Source organism: Miscanthus floridulus, chromosome 13, assembly GCF_019320115.1.
Source record: "Miscanthus floridulus cultivar M001 chromosome 13, ASM1932011v1, whole genome shotgun sequence".
Classification (NCBI taxonomy): domain Eukaryota; kingdom Viridiplantae; phylum Streptophyta; class Magnoliopsida; order Poales; family Poaceae; genus Miscanthus; species Miscanthus floridulus.
The window spans coordinates 18226768-18249830 of NC_089592.1; the positions used below are offsets into that span (position 1 = coordinate 18226768).

General features: G+C 46.5%; 3 protein-coding genes across 4 annotated transcripts in view; all 3 read left to right on the plus strand.

Moving 5' to 3' along the window:
• LOC136500599 (secretory carrier-associated membrane protein 6-like) overlaps positions 1–22421 on the plus strand; it is a 66268-nt gene extending 43847 nt beyond the window's left edge. The window contains exon 13 of the transcript XR_010770064.1: positions 22342–22421. The gene's annotated coding sequence lies outside the window, so the exon portion shown is untranslated. The remainder of the gene's footprint in view (positions 1–22341) is intronic.
• Positions 11292–13600, plus strand: LOC136501070 (NADH dehydrogenase [ubiquinone] iron-sulfur protein 6, mitochondrial-like). Its single transcript, XM_066496563.1, has 3 exons — positions 11292–11485; positions 13111–13195; positions 13313–13600. The coding sequence occupies exons 1-3, from the start codon at positions 11351–11353 to the stop codon at positions 13423–13425; spliced, it is 333 nt and encodes a 110-aa protein (XP_066352660.1). The 5' UTR covers positions 11292–11350; the 3' UTR covers positions 13426–13600.
• LOC136500601 (secretory carrier-associated membrane protein 6-like) lies at positions 14300–22404 on the plus strand. 2 transcript variants are annotated; one of them, XM_066495992.1, is made up of 11 exons: positions 14300–14405; positions 14805–14915; positions 15038–15100; positions 15261–15294; positions 15375–15497; positions 15614–15676; positions 15755–15848; positions 15943–15988; positions 16192–16259; positions 16337–16385; positions 22313–22372. In XM_066495992.1, the coding sequence occupies exons 1-11, from the start codon at positions 14355–14357 to the stop codon at positions 22343–22345; spliced, it is 735 nt and encodes a 244-aa protein (XP_066352089.1). In that variant the 5' UTR covers positions 14300–14354; the 3' UTR covers positions 22346–22372. The 2 variants fall into 2 exon arrangements, with proteins under 2 accessions (XP_066352089.1, XP_066352090.1); XM_066495993.1 differs by lacking the exon at positions 16337–16385 and having other exon boundaries at positions 22313–22404.
• Positions 22422–23063: the final 642 nt, after the last annotated feature.

Below are 23063 nucleotides of genomic sequence, written 5' to 3' on the forward strand. Positions count from 1 at the left end.
GTCACATTCACCGTTGTAAAAGGCAGGAAGGAAGCAGCAAGGATGTGGACGAACTAGTGACCCGCCTCAAGGCCTCAACGTAGGGATGAAAACGAATGGGATACGGACGGATATCATCGATATTACATTTGTTTTCGTATTTTTGTCTGGATTCAGATTCAAATACGAATAGTGTCAACTATGTCGGATATGATACGATTGGATATCGACATCATAAATATGAGATTTGAGTATTCGGATACAGATATGGTATCGGATGTTAGATATCCAGACTCGGATAAGGACAGATCTCAACCCCTCTAAACGGATTCGGTTTCAAATACGATCGGAAAATATCCGTACTGTTTTCATCCCTAACTCAACGTGAACAATCTCCACCTCAGCACTGCACCCCACCGCTACTTTTTTTGCTTCACTGTTGAAGGGATTCCAAAAGACTTTTATTAGCTGACAAAAATTGTGGCAGCTTTTGTTCGGAGCACAGTGCTCCTGCTCGCATCGGCTACATGGATGGATCATGGATGGCCCTACTGTTTCACCTGTGTACTCTATCCAGTCCGGTTCATTTTGCACAGAAACTATGTCATGTGGGGTGAGTGACTTGTGAACACAGCGAGCCAGCAACGGAAAGGTCACAGCTTTCAATTTCTAGCGCAGCAAATTTACTGATCAGCGTGTGTAAAAATTTCAGTAAAATTGTCGTAGAAGTTTTTAACTCTGACCAACGTATGGTTAAAACAGTGTTGGTTCACATCTTGCATCTTCTTCTCCCTTGGCCTTTGATGATGGAATGGAAGAGACGGCTTCCAGTTGAGGACCACTCTAGATCTTGCACAGGGAAAGGTGACAAATGTTCTACCTAGAGATTATGGCCTTGTCTCCATCACACACGAACCATTTCTTTAGGGTCTTCAAAGGCCAAAAACAAAGGCTTTCTTTAATTTGCCTGCCTTTTCGTTCCCTCTACTGCTCGCTTATTTGTCAACTTATCCCTACGTGGCTATCTGTATGGTCATCTCTGGGATTAGGATAAAAGGCTAGTAGTATATGCTCCTACTATTTTCTAGTTTTTATATCTGTCAAATCCCTTGGATTCATAGACGAAACCAGCCATTTTGATTAGGAGGGCACGGCAAATATGATGACATATCTAAATGTGATAAATATATACCTAAATGTATTTCTCAACAATTTTTTTAATATTTTTACATATGTAGTTAGTATTTATAAAGAGAAATCACAAGATTATCATAAAAAAATAGCTAATTTGATGCATTGTTATGTTGTAAAATGAATATTTACAGGAGTATTAATATTTTTTGTATTGTGTTGGGGGTACGGCCCCTGCTAGCCCCTCCCTATTCCGCCTCTGCTTGGATTATCTGGGTTATATTATTATTATCAAATAAGCAGGGCAAACAGCATACTAGCGACCAGTCTACTACAGTACTTCCTCCATCTATCCCGCAAAGCTTTCTGATTGCACTTTCAATGGGTCTAGAGTCAAGCAAACAAAATTAGTAGTGAACCCACCATACCGGCCAGACATTGTGATATAATTGTTACTAAGTCCACTCAATAGCTCACAGCCAATGGAAAAAGCAAGCACAAAAAGCAAAACTACATAAGTGAGCTTACACTGACTTACAGTCACCAAACGAATCAAATTGCATATCTAGAAGGATGCAGCCACATAAAAAGCAGCTAGCCTTGCTGATGTCCAATCTTCAGAGCATGGCGGTCACCAGAAGAGATATTTTGTCCTTGACCTGCAGTTGAAGGGAACCGCCGAGCCGTTTGGCCAAAAAAAGTGAACGTGGCAACTCAGGCGTGTGCGCTGGTTGACAGCGACGCTCCCCGCGACCGTCCTGTGTGTGTTGGCCTCTCCATCCAGCACGAATGGCACGTTGCGGTCGCTGGTCGCAGCCTCGTCCATCGGGAAGTCGCGCGCGCACCACGGACGTGCCCCCGGCGGGTACCCGGAACGGCTTGGCGCGGACCACAGTGACGGTGAGGTTGGCGGACAGGACGTGGATCTCCAGCTAGGAGAAGGTGACGGCGGAGTGGTAACGTGTTCGCCAACATGACCATCGGGCAGATCTTCCGCCGGGGTAGGTACCATGCCACGCCATTGGAGCCCCCCTCATTCCCCCTACCATGTCCGCGCCATTGAGAAAACTAGATTGTGTAGTGCTACTGCCTAGTGGAGTCACGAGCATGCATGAAAACTTTGAACCGTGGAAGGTTCGCACCCTCCGAGGAGGATGGTCCATGAGTCACTAATGGTCGACTCTCACAAGCGCATAAAAATGAGAATATAGTTGTTAGATAGAAAGGTAGACTTTCTGGGCATGGTAACAGACGTTCCACAAAATCGTTGTTTTCATGAAGAAGGCATTGTGATAGCTAGAAAATAGTTGGGTTGCTATATATACATCCCCGCGGTCATGGGGATGTATCTGTGCTATTTGGAAAGCTTCCTTGACATACTTGGGTCTTCTTCCACCTCTCTCTCTCTCACACTTTTGTTTAGGATTGTATTTTTGGTGAAATTGAGAGCATCCTAGTGTAGTGTATCAAGAGCTTGAGCTTTGTGGCACTAGAGAGTCTTTAAGCAAGCGCCATTGACTTCCTACTCTTGAAGATTGTTGTCCCCTTCAGCTTGGAGCTTGTGGATCTATGAAGCACTTGAAAGAAGATTGTGATGATGCCCCGAGGAGTTGATTGTAAGAGGTTGTGTGCTCCCATCGAGCGGTGCTGAGCAACTCTAGTTAAATCAAAGTGTGGAGATACTCTTTGGTTCTAACCGGTTTAAAAATAAGCGATGTATTAATAGAGGAGGACTTGAACATTGAACCCATGTCAACATGGAGTAGGGGTGACTGGAAGTCATCAAGGCCACAAGATACAATTCTTGTCTCGAGATCAATTATTATCTCTTGTGCTCAATTTCCTTTCGTGCAATTTACTTTGAGAGCTTTACATTCTTCTATACTAAATTGTTGCATGCCAATGTTTGCGACTTTAGTTAAAATAACCCATCCACTTCTTGATCTACACTTGGAAACAACAGTCAAATCATACATAACATTTGGGATGACACATGTCCAATTACTTTTTTAAAAAAAAAGAGAACATGTGTTCTTTGACTCCCATGTTGCAATGGAACATGTTTAAATGTATGCTTTAAAAATCTAGAATGGTACTTCTATAAGTATGAATTTTGTAGTGAATGAAATGTGAGGTGTCCCTCTGTTGTTTCCTTCGTCTAAGCATTTTCTAGAAAAATGGAAGAAACATCCTGTCTCTGCATGTCCACATACAACGTTTATATTATTACATAGTTTTAACGACATTGCAGATGAATCAGGAAAACAAGGAATGTAAAACTATACATGACAAAGCCTATTATTAAATTTCCATCCGTGAAAGGCGAATAACTCCAACACAGTGGTATCTAATTTTTTGCTCGCTAATTGGGAAGACTCCTTTGTTTCATCATCACGTAGAAGCATAATGCCCAAAAAACCATGGCCAGTACGTTCCCCCTGAAAATGGCCTACATAAAAGATGTATATTTGCAATTTTTAAAGATTAGATCTTCACGACATCTCCAAGTTACCCCAAATAATATGGCTACCCAACCAAAATATATTTCTTCTCTTTTAAATTAAAACTTGATTGCTAACTTCCTAACTTATGGGATACATGGAGTTAACCTAGTAGCTTTGTAGATAGTCCTCCAGATTGTTTTAGCATGATCCTTCGTGCAAGCATGTACTCAAAATTGTGTGATATAAACGGTTTTGGTGGACCAAGACTCTTATGCATGTTCTTCAAATCTTCATGAGTGATGATAAAGTGTTATTTGTTACAAAATTTCATGTTTGCTTCAAATTTTACCTATGTGAAAGCACTTCCCTTGGATTCTATGAACTAGCACTTGCACTTCTTGCGGTTGTGTTCCCTCCACGTTCCGTGATAGGTGATGTCTAGATAAGGAAAGGAGCTGCTCATGAGGGAGGGCCTAATATTTTTTCGGAAGAAATATAGGTTGGGGGATATTCCCTTGAAACTAGAGTTTCCCTATCTTTTCTACTTATGTGGTGGTAAGAAATGCGTAGTGAGTGACTGTTGAGAGGGGCACGAATTCAACGTTAGTTTTCAGAGGGTGTTAGGAAATGAGGATATGTTAGAATGGGAAAGGTCAATGGAGATTTTAGAAGATTGTCGGCTCAATGAAGAAGAACATAAGTTTGTTTGGTCTTTGGACAAATCAGGGGACTATACCACTAGATCCATCCACAGAAGACTAACTTTTAGAGGTATAACCAATAGAAGGACCATGAAACTTAGGAAGAATAGACTTCCAAATAAACTCAAGACATTTGTCTAGTTGACTACACACAAGATGTAATACAAACGGGAGTAAACTTAAAGAAAGAGCATGGAGGTGAGCATTAAGTGTTGTCTGTGTGGGATCAATGAGACTACTGATCACATATTTTTTTCACTGTCATATAGCAAAAGTCTTATGGTTTTGCTTCAAGGAGGCCTTAGGGTGGGAAAATGTGCCTAACAATTTGTAGGATATTTTTTATTACTGGATTCCCCTAGGATGCATGGATTATGACATTAAGCTTTTCATGTTCCATTGTTCTGTGGGGTATTTGGAATGTTAGGAATAAGATGGGGATAGAGAAAAGGTTCCTGAGCTCGTCTAATGAAGTTTTCTACAAAATTTTTACATTCTTATAGAAATGGCGAATTTTACTGAAGGATGGAGATACTATATTTTTTGGACAACAAGATAAGAAGAATGAATACGTGGTTGAAAGAATTTTGGAGGCAAACTAAAGATTTCGAAGTAGAAGGCATTTTGTGAAGATGTGCAGTTCTCTGCAGTAGAAGTAGGTTTGTGCTAGGTGTCGGCGGTCTTTCTTCTTTGGTCCCTTCTTCTTTTTGTGGTATGCTGTTGTTTGGGTACCTAGCTAGGGCATTACGTTGATGATGTTTCTGAACCTAGAGTAGTATCGAGTGTTTTTTTTTCATTTCTTTTTTTGGTTGAGTTTGTTACTTTAAACTCTATTGCTTTCTACAAAAGTAAGGTTTACCTCCGTAAAAAAGACGGGCCTTTTTTTTTAATTTTAACCCTTTTTTTAATATAATTTTAAATCTAACACTGTCATTTTTTTTAAACTAACACTTTTGGCCGTGCCTATTTCCCTGGCGCGGCCAAATGCCTGTGCTGCGCTATGCATGGTGACGCGGCATAGGGCTGACATGGCGGGTCCTACCGCGCCACCGACCATGGCCCGACAGTGCCGCGCCCTGATCTGTGGCGCGGCAGGAGCAGATATATACCCCGCGCGCGAGCCCGGCCGGCCGCCCGCACGCACGCCTGCCCTACCTGCCCGCCCGTCCACGCCGCGCACGCGCCCGCCTGGCCTCGCCTCGCCCCGACCGCGCCCGCACGGCCCGTCCTCGCTCGCTCGCCCATGCCGCGCCTGTCCACTCCTGCCGCGCAGCGCCCTAGCCGGCCGCGCCACGAACGCCGACGCGTCAAGACCGCCCGCTCCTAAGGTATCTCCCTCTCAATTTCATATTTTTTTATTATTATATAGTATAGTTAGTATTTTTTGTATCTACTATTAGTGTCTTTGACCAAATTTATATAATAGCGTACTAATATTTATGAAACATAATATGTACTATTACATTAAGCATGGAGTATTCTTTCGTAATAAACTTATTAGGAGATAGAAATATTGATACCGTTTATTTAGTTTTGATCAAACTTAAACATATTTGACTACTCGAGAAGCAAGATGTGTATTTATTTTGAGACGGAGAGATTACTTGTAATTTTAGAACCAAAGTTTTATATGGATTGATTATGTATTTATTATCTAGTATAGTTAGGATTTTGGGTTTAGAGATTTAGGCTAGTTAGGTTAGTGAATTTGTTTGTGAGCTTACTAATATTAACTTGAATTTTATTAATTTGAATACTCTAACGCTTTGTTTATCAATTTGTAACATGATGGCCCCTCCTACGTAGCACCCGTTGTACCCCATTCTGGAGGTGGAGTACGACGACCAGCACCGAGCACACATCTTGTGTGACAACGACGTAGAGGTGTCCTTACCTCCTTTGAGGCCCTGCACTCACACCAGGGCGCATCAGTGGGATGAGCGTTATACGCCATACATACGGCGTGCCGGCTTTCTCGAGCTTGTCCGTGTTGTCAACCACGGTCTTTCGCCCCTTGATCCAGCACTACTTACTGCAGCTGTGGACAGGTGCGAGTGCATTCTTTGTACGTAAACTTTCTTGTAACAAATTGGAGGCAACTAACAGTCGTTCTATTCTTATAACAGGTGGAGGCATGAGACCCACACGTTCCACCTACTGTGTGGAGAGATGACCTTGACGTTGCAGGACGTCAAGGCTATTTTAGGCCTTCGGTTGGGGGGACTTCTAGTGACAGGGATAGTTGACAACGATCACTGGAGGGAGCTGGTGGCTTAGTTTACTGATTTTCTTCCACTGGACGATGATGCTTCCAAGAAAAATAAGTGAGTAATTCAAGCCTATTTAATACTTGTATTGCTTTACAGCTGGCATCAGGTCTCATTTTCTTTGATCAATTACAGGAAAAGTTTCGGTGTTTCGTCATCCTAGATCACAGAGCGCTTTGAGTACTTGGACCCACAAGCTAAGGAGGCACAGATCGACAGGTTCGCTCGAGTGTGGCTCTAGCACTTTCTTGGTGCTTTCCTCTTCCCAGACGCCTCGGGCAACACCATCAGCTAGATCTTCCTTGACATACTTTGCCAGCCATGAGAGAACATAGCGGGGTACAGCTGGGACAGCGCAGTCCTAGCATGGACGTATCAACAGCTATGCGTTGCCTACCGTCGCACCTCAGGACATGCGAACCTTGAGGGTTGCTCCTACCTACTCCAGGTTTGGTGTTGGGAATGATTGCCCGTTGGGAGGCCCCTTAATAATGGTTTACCGGTAAGTACTTCGGTTCATTATATTCTTCCAGGCAGTTAGATATGATGAGATTATTTGTTGTTAATTCATTATCGTGTTCAATGCAGCAATGGAACGGGCATGATACACTCCCTACAGCTCTGTATATCTGGACGGAAGCACAGTTAGTTAGAGGGAATGCGTGGCGCAAGTACAGGGAGTATACGAACGGTCTCAACATCCTGACACAGCACCAAGTTATGCTCTCTATACTATCATAGCAGTGTCTTCTTCAATGTACACTATATCACAACCTAACATAATTACGAAATTTCGGGTGTTTTGGTGTCCTTGGGATTCTCTGAAGCTCCAGGACTATCTGAGTCCTGTCACTAGGGACGGGTCACACGAGTATCGCTGCGACGTCCCTCTTATTTTCTTCCATGTGGTCGAGATTTACTTGCCCATCCGGATTTGCAGACAGTTTGGAAGAATGACAGGCTGCCCACCACCGCTTTACTCCACCAATCAAATATTGCATGGGTGCGTTATCAATTAATAACAATGCTACAATTCAGATGTGTGTTTGGTACAACTAATATCGTTTTGTTGCAGGTTTGACCGCAGGAAGAGGTACAAGACTAAGGATTGGCACGTGACACACAACTCGTACATCCATTTGTGGCAGACCAGGGTACCACATGCGGTCCTTGCGGGTCCTCCACACGACCAGCACACCTTCGATGAGTACCTGCGGTGGCTTCACAGGTCTACGAGGACACATATCAAGCCTCCGTACACTGACGTGGCGATCGACGAGGACTCGGAGGAAGATGCCATCGAAGATGTGTACAACGTTACCACTAGGGAGGACACACAGCTACAGAGAGCCCCGCTTCAAAGATACATGGTAAGATACTTGAATAGTACAATTAGTTATCATTTTGGTATTAAGTATGTGTATTAAAACTGTCTAACCGCGTTTCTGTACCTAGGCGACACAATTGGCAAGGCTGTCCAATGAAGCAGCGTTCTGACTTCACGAGTCTAGAGGGCAGGGGCTAGGCGTTCTCGTAGCTTTTGTGGAGGTAAACATAAACTTGTCCGTTTCAAAAATATGTCTTTATTGTATATGCGTTTGGCTAATGAACTAACTTTAACGTCTATTTATACAGAAGGTGAAGAAGAGTTGCAGGAAGCTAGCTCAGAAGTTGAGCTGTATGGACACTCCTTACGAGGAACCGCCACTCCCTGCGTGGTTGGGTGGCACGTCTTCAGCCTCTTTGAGGACACCAGCAGGCTCTTCTCAGCCGATGACGCAGGGTGCCACTTCCGCGGTGCGTACACCACCACATCATAGCGCTGGGAAGGACCCTTCAACCGAGGACGAGGAGGAGGACGATGACGACGATGACGATCCCCCGGGCTTCCGCGGACAGCACGGCCAGTGGGACGAATGGCCGCAGGACGAGATCGGCATGTCTCAGCTAGGTGGTGCCCCGTTTGGCACCCAAGGAGCCTCACAGGTACTAACAAAGATAGTTTGTTTCAATACGTATGCTCCATGAACTAACGATCATAAAGAATTATAAGTAATCGTGCGTATCATATACCTACAGGGTACGAGCCGTACGCACCGTCGACGCGACCATACCGACGTTGGCTACACCCCCAATGTGTTGCCAACAAATCCAAAGAGACAGAGGCGTCCGAGGGATCCTTACACTCTTAGGTCTTAGTTTGTTTAGGTCAAACGAATATTGGCATCCGAAACTTGCGGGGTTATTTGGTTATGTTATGTCAAACTTATGTCAAAACAATGAATATGTTATGTGACAGCTTGTCAACTTGTTTCTTATTCGTTTCGTTGAGTCGTGGCAGCACTGCCGGCAGTACCCTGCGTTCGGGAACCGGCAGTCCCGACGTATCTGGACACCGGTGGCAATTTTTCGTAATTGATTAGTTAAAATGGTGCATAACCGTATTATGAAAGACGAAAAACTAATCATTGGCTTATCAAATTCTCTATTTGGCCGTGAAAAAAACTCAACAAAATACGAGCGCGACGCGTTTCGATTCCATCCAGGTAGCCCGGGCCGACGGCAGGCGCAGCGGCCAGGTGGTGTGGCTGCTCGCGCGGTATGGTCGGTCCGGCCGCGCCACGCAACAGGACATGGCACTGACGCGACACTGCCGCGCCATGGTCGATGGCGTGACAGGACCCGCCACGTCAGCGCCCCCCCCCGGCCGGCCCACGCCACGTCAGCCATGTGCCGCGCCACCATGCATGGCGCGGCACAGGCATTTGGCCGTGCCAGGGCAATAGGCACGGCTAAAAGTGTTAGTTTTTTTTAAAAAACGACAATGTTAGATTTAAAATTATATTAAAAAAGGGTTAAAATTAAAAAAAATCGATATGGCAAGGAGCGAGACTTTACTTTTCACTTTTTGATTATTATGATTATTTAAGTTTTGATAAATTCAAAGATCAATAGCCATGATTCCTTGAGACCAGGGTAACCCAAGTACTATAGCAAGCCCTCCCCCTCCAATTTTATACACAATCAAACTAAGGGTCTACTTGGTGCGACTTCGGCTTTGGCTCCGTCGATAGCTCCAATACCATAGTAAGAGGAGCCGCATGAAACAAGGAGAAGTGCTTCTATACCCATGAAAGAGGAGCCAGAGCCATTTTGTTTGTACAGAGATGAAGCTACTCTTTTTTTTTTGGCTCTGGCTGAATGCTTCAGCTTCACCGACGGAGCCCATACAGAGAAGCTCTACCAAAGAGGCTCTAACATCGCTTTGCATATGCAGAGTCCTGTCATGCCAAAACCAAAAGAAGCACCCTCCTACACTGGATGCAAACGATCCACAATTGCAGCCACTTGTATGCTCTGCTGTTGACTGACTGGCTGAGCATTTCCATTAACCCAACCCCCGTCTTCCCATACCATGCTATAAATTCAGCTCAGCTCAGCAGTTTCAGCACCCCAAGACCTAGATAGATTCAACCAACCTAGCTAATGGCACTGTGCATTGTGCATTGTGCATTGTGCAGGCAGTCGTCCACCTAGCTAATGGTAAGGACGTCCCAAACAACTAGCTATTCTCACGACGGGAAAAAAAGTAGGAGAGAGAGTAGTCATTAGCGATGAACAAATAGCTAATCTATTTTACGTAGTCCAAGAATCTGAGAGAGGAACATGTAGGCCCAATAGTATATAGAAAAATAAGAATATATAAAATAGTCTTCGCTACGTTTGCCGACGCCCTAATGGCATCATGATTCGATTTCGAATAGAATACACTCACAAACAAAGGCTGCGCCCTATCCCCTGCTCTCTGCCACCAGCATGACATGGGGATTATTCCAAGCCGCCAACACGCCAAGCATGTGGCCGGCCACTTAAACAAGGGCTTAGGTGCATGCATGCATGATAATGCGAAAGAAAACTGGGCACTTGCATCGTTACCACCCTTGAGCCACTCAACATCGGATCCTCTGGGGCAAAGCGACCGTGATCTTCCAACGGTTGTTTAGTATCGGAGTCCCAAGAACGATTAATATTGTAATGATGCGATCATATACTCCCCGTATGATTACTAGCTGACAAGTGGGATCGTTGAACTTTGGTCCACTTGTCGTGGACTCACGCACACGTGCGTGCACGTGCGCGAGAGGACGAGCAACTTGAGGGCCGGTGGGAGACAACAGACAAGCAGAAGTCCAATAAGACCAAATTGACCGGACAAAGTGGCGAGGCGTGATCTGACGTTGAGTGTTTGGGTCTTGCTGCAGGAGGGTGTCGGGTCTCAATGCAAGTTGGTGCCTTGATCTTGATGCAAGCAATGCACCACGCAACAAGAACGGAGCTAGTAGCTGCAAGAGACCGACATCAGCTCAGCAGCCAACCAATTCATGGCCATCAGGAGAGTTGCAGAATCAGAGGACGTATTTTTAACTCAAGATTTGAAAACTTCTTGGGCCGAATGCTTTTGCACTGAGGTTACAAATGCAAACTTGTCTCGAAAGTGTAGCTCGAGTGAGCGTCTACAAGGTGAGTGTGCTTTGTATGTCTGCTGACTGCTGTGCTCCATCTGGAAAAAGAAAAGACTAGCATCAAACTAACTAGAGCCCCCGTACCGAATTCCCTTCAATCCATTATTTTCTGGGCCTACCTTTCTTCTCTTAGCCACATGACATATTAGTAGCCCAGCATGAGAAGCCCATACCACAAACTGGGCCAAAACGGGCCGAGCTTGATCCAGTAGGTACATCCGCAGAAAAAGGCCCTCCTCTTTCTCATCCTCCTTGTTTTTTCCCGAAATTCCCCAGGCTCACCTCGCTCGCAACCTTCCCCAGCCATGGCGACCGCGACGCGGAGGCTGTTCCCCGCGCTCCTCAAGACCCTAGCTCCAGCCGGTGCGCGCGGCCTCTCCACTGAGAAGGCTGTCGGCGTCGCCGCCGTCGTCGGCAGCCACACCGCTAAGTGGATGCAGGTATACGCATACATATACCCCCTCTCCTCACCGTGCCCCCATAATCTCTAGATTCCGATCCGCCTTGGCCTCGCGAACCCAGACCATTTCCGTGCGGTTCTTGCCCGATTCGGCGGGAAGACCTTGGCTTTAGGGTTCCGCGTGTGGTTATGCTCGGTGTGTAGCCCGCGCCGGTTAACTGGCTCACTGCCCGTTTCTAGTTTAGGTCGTCCTCGGTGTCGTTGAGACATTTTGATGCGCCTGAGGAGTCCTGGTCATCGATTAGTTCTTACAGGCTGCTGGATGCATGTTTTATGTTGACGTTTCTGTGTGTTCCTTGTTAGATCTGCAGGTCCTGTCTTTTAGATTTACCAGTCATCATTATATTGCTAGCGTATGTGAATCTCTCAGAGATCATAGTTATCACAAATTATTGATCGTTGGTAAACTAAGTATGCTTTGATGCCCATGCAATGGTTTACTGTAGTAGTTGGCTAGTAGCATTGTGAACGGGCTATAGGATCATGTTAGTGACTTCCTGTTCAGGCAGACACTGCTTCTATATGACATTTTGTTTATCGTGCCTTGTTCACATAGCTATGTGCCTTCAAGGACACGGGAATGGAATCGATAGTTTTTTCTGCAGTACCTATAAGCTTAACATGTAGTGGGTGCGCCTTTAGGTAATAAGCACTGTTTCCTAAAGTAAAAGAATATATTTTATATAGGCTTGCAGACTTTAGTTATGCTTGGATTAGATTTAAGTTTTTTTAGCTGATTCCTAAGGGTGCACCATTTGGTAATAAGCACTGTTTTCTGAAGTAAGTAATTTATTTTGTATAGGTTTGCAGACTTCAGTTATGCCTGGATGAGATTTAGGTTTTATTTAGCTGATTCCTAAGGAAGCTATCATCTTGATGCAATGTGTATAGGTTTCAGCTGATGAATGGGAGCTCACTATTGAATGTTTGAATCACACAGTTTTGCGCCATGTGTTTAACATGTCCTGTAGGTTATTATGTTTTTTGTGTGTTGAGATGAGTTTCCATTGTTGATCACATGAAACAAGTTTTTTCACTTAGGAAAGGTAGGTGGTTGTTACAGAGCAAGCAGACAAAGCAGGTTCTCAACATGGCTCTTATATTTTGTTTTTTCATCTAGTATTATGATGACTTCACAATTCACATCAAGCACTATCCTGAATGCTGAATGTTCCTGAAATGATTTATTGAGTGGAGTAAAGACCAAAGTTCCTTGTTTGTAGAAACAAAATGACTACCGGAAATGATTTATTAATTCTGTAGTTTCCAATAAATATCCTTGAAACTTGGAACTACTTCAGGATTTGTATCTATATCTGGTGGGTAGCATCAGTTAGTCATTGTTTGTATTGGAAAAGTAAAGCCAGGATTTGAACCCTGGGCCAGGCACACATGAGAAGAGTCTTGCCACCTGACTGCCTGAGTTCTCATTCAGTTTAATAGTTTATCACTGTGAGACCATGATAAAGTTTTTGCTTTTTGGCTGCTATGATATTTGCTAAAGTTGCAGACCTTTTCTTCCCTCCCCCCCCCCCCCCCCCCCTTCTCATCTGGATCACTTTTCTTCCCATTCTATTTTTCTTTCATTAAGTTTATTTGTTTTAGGACACGAGCAAGAAGTCACCAATGGAACTGATCAATGAGGTACCTCCAATCAAGGTTGATGGTCGCATTGCTGTCTGTGAAGGGGGTAGGCACCAAAGCTGAATATGCAAACTCTGTTTATCTTGCACATTCTCAAACTGATGATCATATCATACATTTTATGTAAAACTGACTTACCTGTGTGCTTGCTGCATTGTTTCAGCTTCTGAAGGTGTTGGACTTGGCCACCCGATCGAGTATATCTGCCTTGATCTGGAGGCACCTAATGTATGCAAATACTGCGGTCTCCGTTATGTTCAAGTTCACCATCACTAAATAGGGAAGATATGGGCGTTTACCGCTGCAGAAGTTTGGAGTTGAGGAGTTTATGCATGCACATTTGTTTCACAATGTTCTGCTAGTGTACTTTGTACTATGCTTGAGGGCAAAATATTACCTTTGATGATCATCCTCTTTCCAGATGACTTTTTAATAATCTTGTGTTAACTGTGGGTTGATTTTTCTATAGACGAATATGCTCCCTTTCAGAATCTATACAAGCTATGTGTATTGAAATCCTACTCTGAATATGAAAAGTACGGAAATAATTCCGAGGGCAGTTTAATGTCAGAAGTTTTAATTTTGTGGAGATCCATGATCCAAGCGATTTCCTTGCTGAGCCAGTTTGACTTACTTTTGGGACCCATGTGCTTAAGTGCCGTGCTTCCTTCGACGCAGAATTTTTTCCAGTCTTCCAGGGATTCGTTGAGCAGCTTTCCTGGTTGTGTATCCATCTACATCTTCATGTTCCTACAAGATCAAAGTGTTTTAGTGATTTCAGAAGTTCAAATAAATAAAATGTATGTACTTGATTAAAGTCATAGTTCAACTTGATTGTTCAAATAAATAAAATGTATGTTACTTGATTCAAGTCATAATTCAACCTGATTGTGAATAAGAACACTGACGTGTTGTATCGAAGTGAACAAAAAAAATTTCCAGCATTTTTATGGCCTTTTGGTTATCAATGACATTAAATTCCTAAACTACCCTTCCCTTGCATTTGAAAAAGCCCAAGCCTGTTAGTATAGGGGCAAATCGGCATGACCTGGACGCTGAAAAGGACCAAAGTGCAAAAACGGTCATTAACTGAAAATAACTTCTTTCCACTGGCCACACAAAAACCATTTGGCCACTCAGATTCCGAGTCATCCCAGAGGCCAAAGGACGCTAGGATTTATTCACGCAAGTGATTGATCTTCTCCATGCCTCGTAACAACAATCCCTTCGACGAAGAAAATGTCAATCCTACCGCGGTATTCATGGTCACTCAAATTCATATTCTTTCCAATGATCATTTCATCTATAAACAACGATTTTCTATAGTTCAATCTATTCTCTTGGAAGAAGTCACGTGTTGGATGATCTTGCATCAATACCTCTAGATTATGTGAACAATTTGTTCTAAATGCACCAATGTTCCTCTGGTTGGGAACGTTTGGGATTTCTGGTAAATTCTTTTGCATTCTGATCTGGCTGCAAGGAACTATTGATACGTGAATTGAAATTTATCAGAAGCATCCAATGCTAGATCTTGCATGCCTCATGGGTTCTATCTCATCCATGCAACGCTCATCATATATATTCATGAATTTAGTCAGGGTGTCAATGCAGCAAAATAACATTATCAGTTTATCATTTGCAATGCCTTTCAGAAAGCAGCGGCAACAACAACACCAGCTTCTGTGCCGTCCAGGAAATCATGGCTCCCGGCAGGCTTCGGAGGAAGTGGCAAGCAAGGCGCAACCATCGACATTCCCCTCGGGGTACATTATTGAATTGTTCAATGTTCTTGTACTGAAAGTCGATGCACACTACATAATCTTGGTGTTCTTACAAGATTAGCATGATGTTTTATCCTTGTATTATGGTGTTCTGTTGCTTGTAGGATCCTAAGAAGAAGGAGAGAGAGCTGCTGTCATGGGAGCAGGACCTGAAACGGCGGGAACAGGTTCAGTCGAATACCTTTTCATTCCTATTGATCCTATGAGATCACTTCCATAATCAACTAGAATTTTTTAGGTGCCATGTGTTCATTTTAATTGGTATAGAACTCTTTCTCAGTGTTGATTTTGTTAACCAAGTCCTAAAAAGTGTGGGATTTGCTGCAGGATATTAAACGGAGGGAGGATGCAATGAACAGAGGTAGATCTACTATACCATTTGCTTTATGCTTCAGTGTGTTCAGTTTCGTCAGAGTACTGAAGATTCATTTGTTTGCGCAGCTGGTGTCACTGTGGAAGTGAGAAATTGGCCGCAGTTCTATCCCATCATACATCATGATATAGCCAGCGAAATACCAATCCATGCTCAAAAGTTGCAATACACGGCGTTTGCTAGCTGGCTAGGTACTTGACTTTGAACCTATATATCTTTCCCTATTTCTTGAAATCATAGCTGATATTTTTTTCACCCTGAATTGCCATTCATAGAGTTCATCATTTGTGTTGGTTCTTTTTTCCAGGACTGATTGCCTGTCTTGTTTGGAATCTGTTTGCTGTGTTGGTGGAATCAATTCATACTGATGGTGACCAATGTTTCAACGTCCAGTCAATCCTCTTCAGTATATATGTACATTTTTTTCTGATAGATTTCTGATTTGCAGACATCGTTATTTTCCTCCTCGCTGTAATCTATGCAATATCTGGGTGTCCTCTTTCATACATACTTTGGTACAGACCTCTGTACCGTGCGATGAGGTTTCTTCAAACTATTTCAAGTTTCGGTCATTATTAAACAGCACTTTATAGATATGCAAATTTTGAACTTGGTTCTCTGCCATCTGTTGTCCAGAACTGACAGCATGGTAACCTTCGGCCAGTTCTTCGTCTTCTACTCGGTAATTTTCTGTGTTTAGTCAAGTTTCATGAATCTCAAATTTAAAATCTTGGAAAATTCTAGAAAAGTAAAATTTCTACTAATATATTCTCATAGCTTGAATTTTCTCACCTTTTTTATTAGAAAAGTTTTCTCACTCGTCATCTTCTGATCATATAATGGAATTCTATGTACTGAGTATCACAATGGCTTGATATGTGCCAGGTGCATGTTGGATTTTGTGTCATTGCTGCAATTGCTCCTCCAATAATATTTAGGGGAAAAACTCTCACGTGAGTATAATTAGTAAAGTTCTATTTTTTCTGAATTTCCTTTGCGATTTCTCACCACCATTTCTTTACTAAATCAGGGGTGTTCTTGTTGCAATAGAAGTTTTAGATGGAGATATATTCGCTGGCGTAAGCTGTCCTGCATTATTTATTTTTTAATAACATTTTTATCTCAGTTCATGATCCTTTAAGCTAAGTGAAATCCCTTCTGAGAGAACTAATTGTTGTGACCCGATCTACTGCGTAACGCGTATGAGTGGGAGGTGTGCGGACGAGGCTTGAAGGCCCGACGGTGAGCTGGCGGCGCCGTGCTCGGCGCCGGAGTTTAGAGCTCGGAGATGGGAGGTGAGGGCGCTCAGGCGCCAGGAGGCCAGAGAGATAACTCTAATCTCTGGATGATTTATTTGCTCACAATCGTTCAATACATAAAGACTCCAGTTCAAAAGCTAACAAACTGCATGCTAAAGTTTAGGATCCCAAACAAACTCCTAATGACTAAACTAACTGACTGAACGGCCCGGTGACCGCGCCACCGAACGCGCGACGCAGCTTTCAGTCGTTTCGGCGGCTCCCTGGCTCACGCTCTAGCCACGTGCACGCTTCCTCCTCTGATACTTGTTGCCCACCATAACATCTCTCCCTCCCTGGAGAAACAGCTCGTCCTCGAGCTGGAACGTTGGATGAGCCTCACGGAACGCTTCGAGTGGCTCCCAGGTGGCCTCCGACTCCGGCATGTTCTCCCAGTGAACGAGCACGTGCCAGACGTCGCGACGCAGGCTGGCACGCAGAACGCGCGCTGGCTTCGGAAGTAGACGGCCATGTCGTAGTGGAGGTAGTGCCGGTGTCGACGACGGCGGGGTGCCCCTGAACGGCTTGAGCACACCAACATGGACGACGTCGTGGATCCGGGCACCTTCTGGCAGTTGCAGTCGGTACGCCACCGCTCCGACGCGCTCCAGCACCTGGAAAGGCCCGGCGTAACGCGGGCCAAGCTTGCCGCGGCTGCCCGTCGCCAGAGTTTGGGCCGGTCGGTGTAGCATGCGCAGCCAGACCCAGTCTCCGGGCGCGAACTCCAAGCGACGATGAGTGGCATCATAGTGACGTCGAGCGTACTCCTGCGCCTGCAAGAGTCGAGCGCGGACCTCGTCCAGGAACGCATCCCGGTCCGCCAGCATGGTGTCGACGGTGTCGGTGCGCGCCGCACCCTGCTGATAGGGCACGATCGCCGGCGGCGGCCGACCGTACACCACCTGGAAGGGGGTAGTGCGCAGCGCGGAGTGGTACGCCGTGTTGTAACAATACTCAGCCCACGGGAGCCAATCCAGCCACGCGCGGGGACGATCACCTGTCATGCAACGGAGATACATAGCAATGGTTTTGTTAACGGCCTCCGATTGCCCATCCGTTTGGGGGTGGAACGCCGAACTCATACGAAGCTGGACCCCTGCCAACCGGAATAGGTCGCGCCAGACATGTCCAGTGAAGACCGGATCGCGGTCCGACACGATGGACTCCGGGAATCCATGGAGGCGAACAATTTCGAGCGAAGAAAGCTCTGGCAACTGACGCTGCTGTGTATGGGTGTCCCAACGGGATGAAATGGGCGTACTTCGAGAGGCGATCAACCACGGTTAGAATAACACTTTTGCCGTGTACCTTAGGAAGTGCTTCGACGAAGTCCATCGAGATGTCCGCCCAAACTCGCGACGGAACCGGCAGCGGCTGGAGCAGGCCAGCGGGGTGCAGAGCTTCCGTTTTGTTGCGCTGGCATGTCGTGCACGCGCGAACGAAGTCACGCACAATGCGGCGGTCATGCTCGACGTAGAAATCAGCTCGGAGTCTCTGAAGTGTCTTCTGTACTCCTTCATGCGCCCCTGTGTGTGCAAGGCGCAGTACTTCCGTCAACAGGGGTGATGTCGCCGGTATCATGACGCGGCCATGGTGGGTGATCAGGCCGTCAGTCACCGCCCAGGGCTCGCCACGCGCACCGGAGGCAACGTCCTTCCGTAGCTGCTCAAGTGTCAGGCAGGTTCACGAGCTCCCGCCGAAGTTCATCATAAAAGCTGAATGATGGTGCAGTAACCGCTGACAGCTGCAGCTCTTCGGCGTCGCGCCGGGACAAGGCGTCCGCGACTACGTTCAGGCGACCGGGCCGGAACTCTACACTGAAATCGAACCCGAAGAGTTTGCTAACCCATTGGTGCTGTGGAATCGTCGATAGACGCTGATCGAGGATGAACTTGAGTGCGTTGTGATCTGTACGGACGACAAAAGAACGGCCCCAAAGGTAAGGACGCCAATGTCGGACTGCTTGCACCAATCCGATTAATTCCCTTTCATATGCTGCCAGCTTCATGTGCCGTGGTGCAAAAGGCTTGCTGAAGAAAGCCAATGGGCCGGCACCTTGGTGTAAGACAGCGCCGAACCCTGTCCCGGACGCATCACAATCCACGACAAAAGCCTGTTCAAAATCCGGCAAATGCAGTACCGGCGCTTCTGATAGAGCTTGTTTCAGGGCGTTGAAAGCGGCCGTAGCTGAGTCCGTCCAGTGGAAGCTTTCCTTCTTTAGAAGCTGGGTCAGTGGAGCTGCAACAGTGCCGAAACTCTGAATAAAGCGCCGGTAGTAACCAGCTAATCCGAGGAACCCGCGCAGACCCCGCACTGATCGTGGCTGCGGCCATGACTGAATGGCCTGAATCTTGTCTTTGTCAACTGCCACTCCTTGTGCTGAAATTACATGGCCCAGATAGGAGACAGTAGAGGTGGCAAATGAACACTTCGACCGTTTGACATGGAGTTGATGCTCCCTGAGGGTGGCTAGCACTGCTCGCAGGAGCCGGAGGTGCTCAGACCAAGAATTACTGTAAACCAATATATCATCAAAGAAGACTAGCACTCCTCGGCGTAAAAATGGGCGCAATACCATATTCATAAGAGCTTGAAATGTCGATGGCGCATTAGATAATCCGAAGGGCATGACCAAGAATTCAAAATGCCCGTGGTGAGTGCGAAATGCTGTCTTGTGTACATCATCTGGATGGACTCGCACCTGGTGATACCCGGACTTAAGATCCAGCTTCGTGAAGAACTGAGCACCGTGCAATTCATCAAGGAGTTCCTCGACGACTGGGATAGGGAATTTGTCTTTCACTGTACAGGAATTCAGGGCTCTGTAATCGACACAAAAGCGCCAGGATGCATCTTGTTTCTTCACCAGCAAAACCGGAGCTGAGAATGGTGATGTACTCGGTCGAATGATGCCCTGAGCCATCATTGTGGCACATTGTGCCTCGAGCTCATCTTTCTGCAATTGTGGATATCGATAAGGTCTTACTGCCACAGGATCCGTGTTGGGCTTCAGGTGAATGCGATGGTCACAGGGTCTGGCCGGAGGAAGTCCCGTCGGAGCTGCAAAGACATCCTGAAAAGAATCCAACAGCCGATCGAGGAGGACCGGCTCGTCCTTGCGGATAGAATGAAGACGACCAGTGGGTGCAATGTCAGTTCTCGTGGATCCAATGCCCTTCCAAAAGACTCGGCGACCACCGCGCCAAAACGCCATGCACAGATCATCAAAATCCCACAATATCGGCCCCAAGGTACGGAGGAAAGCTATGCCGAGCACCATGTCATGGCAATCAAGGGGGATCGTGAAGCAGTCAAGGGTGAAGTCCTCATGTCCAACTCCCTGTTGTGTAACACGCAGGCCAACATCACGTGCCAATCCACGGCAGGCCACCCGATCACCGTTGGCGACCGTGACGTGGGCGCCCTCGCTGCTATGGAAGACCAAGCCGGCTCTCTGTGCCGCACTGCTACTGATGAAGTTGTGTGTGGAGCCCGAGTCGATCAGGGCCGTGAACTCGTGAGCTCCGACGGTGACCCTGAGCTGCATTGTTTCCTCAGTGCGAATGCCGGCGATGGCGTGAAGGGAAATCAACGGATGGTCATCATCCAGGATCGACTGCTCGATGGCTGGCTCCGCTTCCTCGTTGACATCATCACTGACTTCCAAGTAGAACAGCCTTGCACAGCGATGGCCCCTGACGTATTGTTCGTCACAATTGTAACAAAGGCCCATGCGACGGCGCTCTGTCATTTCTGCTGGTGTCAAGCGGCGAAACGGCCGTGGCGGCGTCGGTGGCGCGGGCAAAGCCAGTGGGGCAGTTGCCGGAGGCAGAGCCGCTGGCGCCGTGACAGCAGGTGGCGCTGCGTACTGTCTTCCTTGTGGACGATGCGGTCGCGCTGTTGCAGGGAGCACCGCTGGGACGTTGCGGCACTCATACGCACGCGCCAACATCATCGCGCGTTGGAGATCCGCCGGCATCTGCAACTCGACGTCTGTCCGGATCGGATCTGGCAGGCCCCCCGTGTAAAGCTGCACCTGTTGGACTGGGGCCAACACACCGGCGTGCGCCAAACGGGCGAGGAAGGACTCGGTGTAGTCATCAACTGAACCACGAAACGGAAGCCGAGCCAAATCTGACAAGTGGTTGGTGCCAAGGGGGGGCCCGAAACGCTGTTGGCACATGGCACGGAAGCGTTCCCAGGAGACGGCGGCGACACCACCTTCATCGCGCTCGAACATGTAGTACCAGTGCTGTGCTGCCCCCGTCATGTGGAACGAAGCCAACCACACCTTGTCGGCCTCGCGCGTTCGCTGGGCGCGGAAGAAATGATCACACTTGTTGAGCCAATCCAGAGGGTCTGCCTTGCCGTCGAACGTGGGGAACGTGAGCTTATGAAACCTGGGCACCGCACCACCGTCCTCTGGATCCCCGGCAGCCGGGTAGACGGGCGTGTTGAATGGGGCCGGGAGCGGCGATGGTGACGGCGGGAAGGAGATCTGCGTGATGGGTACAGGGCGGCTTGCCATAGTTGGGTGAACAATGGCCGACCCGGATGACGGCGCAGAAGGCAAGCCCCCGTAGCCCGGCATCCCGAACGGCAGCGACTGCGGGTGCACCGACGAGCCCGGACGCCCATCGCCACCGGCCATCCTCGTGGCCAGTTGACCCATCTGCCTCTGCAGCCCATAGATGGCGGTGGTCAGGGTGTCCAGAGCGCCCGCAGAGGCGACCGCCTGGGGGGGGACCAACGGACAATGGAACAGTGGATTGCGGTATGGCGGCGGCGTTGGTGGTGGCTGGTGGGGCAGAGGTTTGATGCATGGCGGTGGAGGTGACAGGGATGGGTGCGGAAGCTCCCGACATCAGCCCAGAGCTGGCTGATACCAGATTGTTGTGACCCGATCTACTGCGTAACGCGTATGAGTGGGAGGTGTGCGGACGAGGCTTGAAGGCCCGACGGCGAGCTGGCGGCGCCATGCTCGGCGCCGGAGTTTAGAGCTCGGAGATGGGAGGTGAGGGCGCTCAGGCGCCAGGAGGCCAGAGAGATAACTCTAATCTCTGGATGATCTTATTTGCTCACAATCGTTCAATACATAAAGACTCCAGTTCAAAAGCTAACAAACTGCATGCTAAAGTTTAGGATCCCAAACAAACTCCTAATGACTAAACTAACTGACTAAACTGCCCGGTGACCGCGCCACCGAACGCGCGACGCAGCTTTCGTCGTTTCGGCGGCTCCCTGGCACACGCTCTAGCCACGTGCACGCTTCCTCCTCTGATACTTGTTGCCCACCATAACACTAATAGTCAGATTTTTTGGAGTACCGCAGGTGCTTTATCTTTTCGGTTTTGCACTGTTTACCTTGGAATCTCTTATAAGCATCTGGGTGCTTGAGGTCATTGCCTATTTCTTCATTTATTTCATCCTTTTCTTGTTTAGCTGCTTATTACAGTTTATCTTTATGAACTCATCTGATTTGGCAAAGATGAAAGTCCTAGCATCAGTTGCATGAATTTTATAAATTCCTCACTCAATTACTGCATCAGATAAGTTTTTCCTGTATCATTATCATTTTTTTTTGTTTGTATGAGTATTGCTCTCCGCATCTACCACGCGGTATCATTATCAAATTTACTGCAACTGTATACTAAACTGGTGGTACCATGATCCTGATCCCTCTCTCTTTTTTGTAACTCTTTTTGCAGAGAGTGTACATGTATTTCAGAGGGCATAGGTGAAGAATGGCAATGAGATAATGAAGTCATTCAGAAAAGTAGTTTATCTGAGAGCAATATCAGGGTGACAGGGTGTAAAGCAGAAAGTTCAAGATTAGAAAATAATGAATTCGCTATGCCTGGTTATTTTTTTAGAAGATAATTTTTTTGATAAGGCTGTGCCTAGTTATTGTTGTGTTCAGATCTATTGCGATGTTTGTATGGTAGTGTTAGTCCCCCATCAAAAATCAGTTGCAGAGTTTTAGAAAGGAAATGCTATGATCAGATGTTAATCCTTTGGTCAGAATAGTATGTGTGTTCCACCATTTGACATCCCCAAGTTAATAGTTGTATCTGTGTTTATGTTTCCAATCTATTTCAGATTTATCAGTATACTCTGTGTTAAGGGTATTATAGTCATTGTACTAATCTAGTATTTGGGTGCTCTCATGTACTACATATACCCCATTTGGGGCTGTTCAATAGAACTGATTATCCATCCATTCCTCCTCTTCTCTCATTCTAACACTATGGAGGCAAGTTTAACCCTTAAGACAAACATGCATCCTTCTAATGTTTAAGTTACAAACTTTCTCAGTCGACTTAAGTCCTGTTTTGATCCATGGAATGATGCTCATCTGAAAATTTCGAAATATGCTCTAACATATCATCAGATGAGCGAATTTTGCAGTATCTACTCCTAGCTATGACCACAAAAAATGGAGTCTCAACAATACGTGGT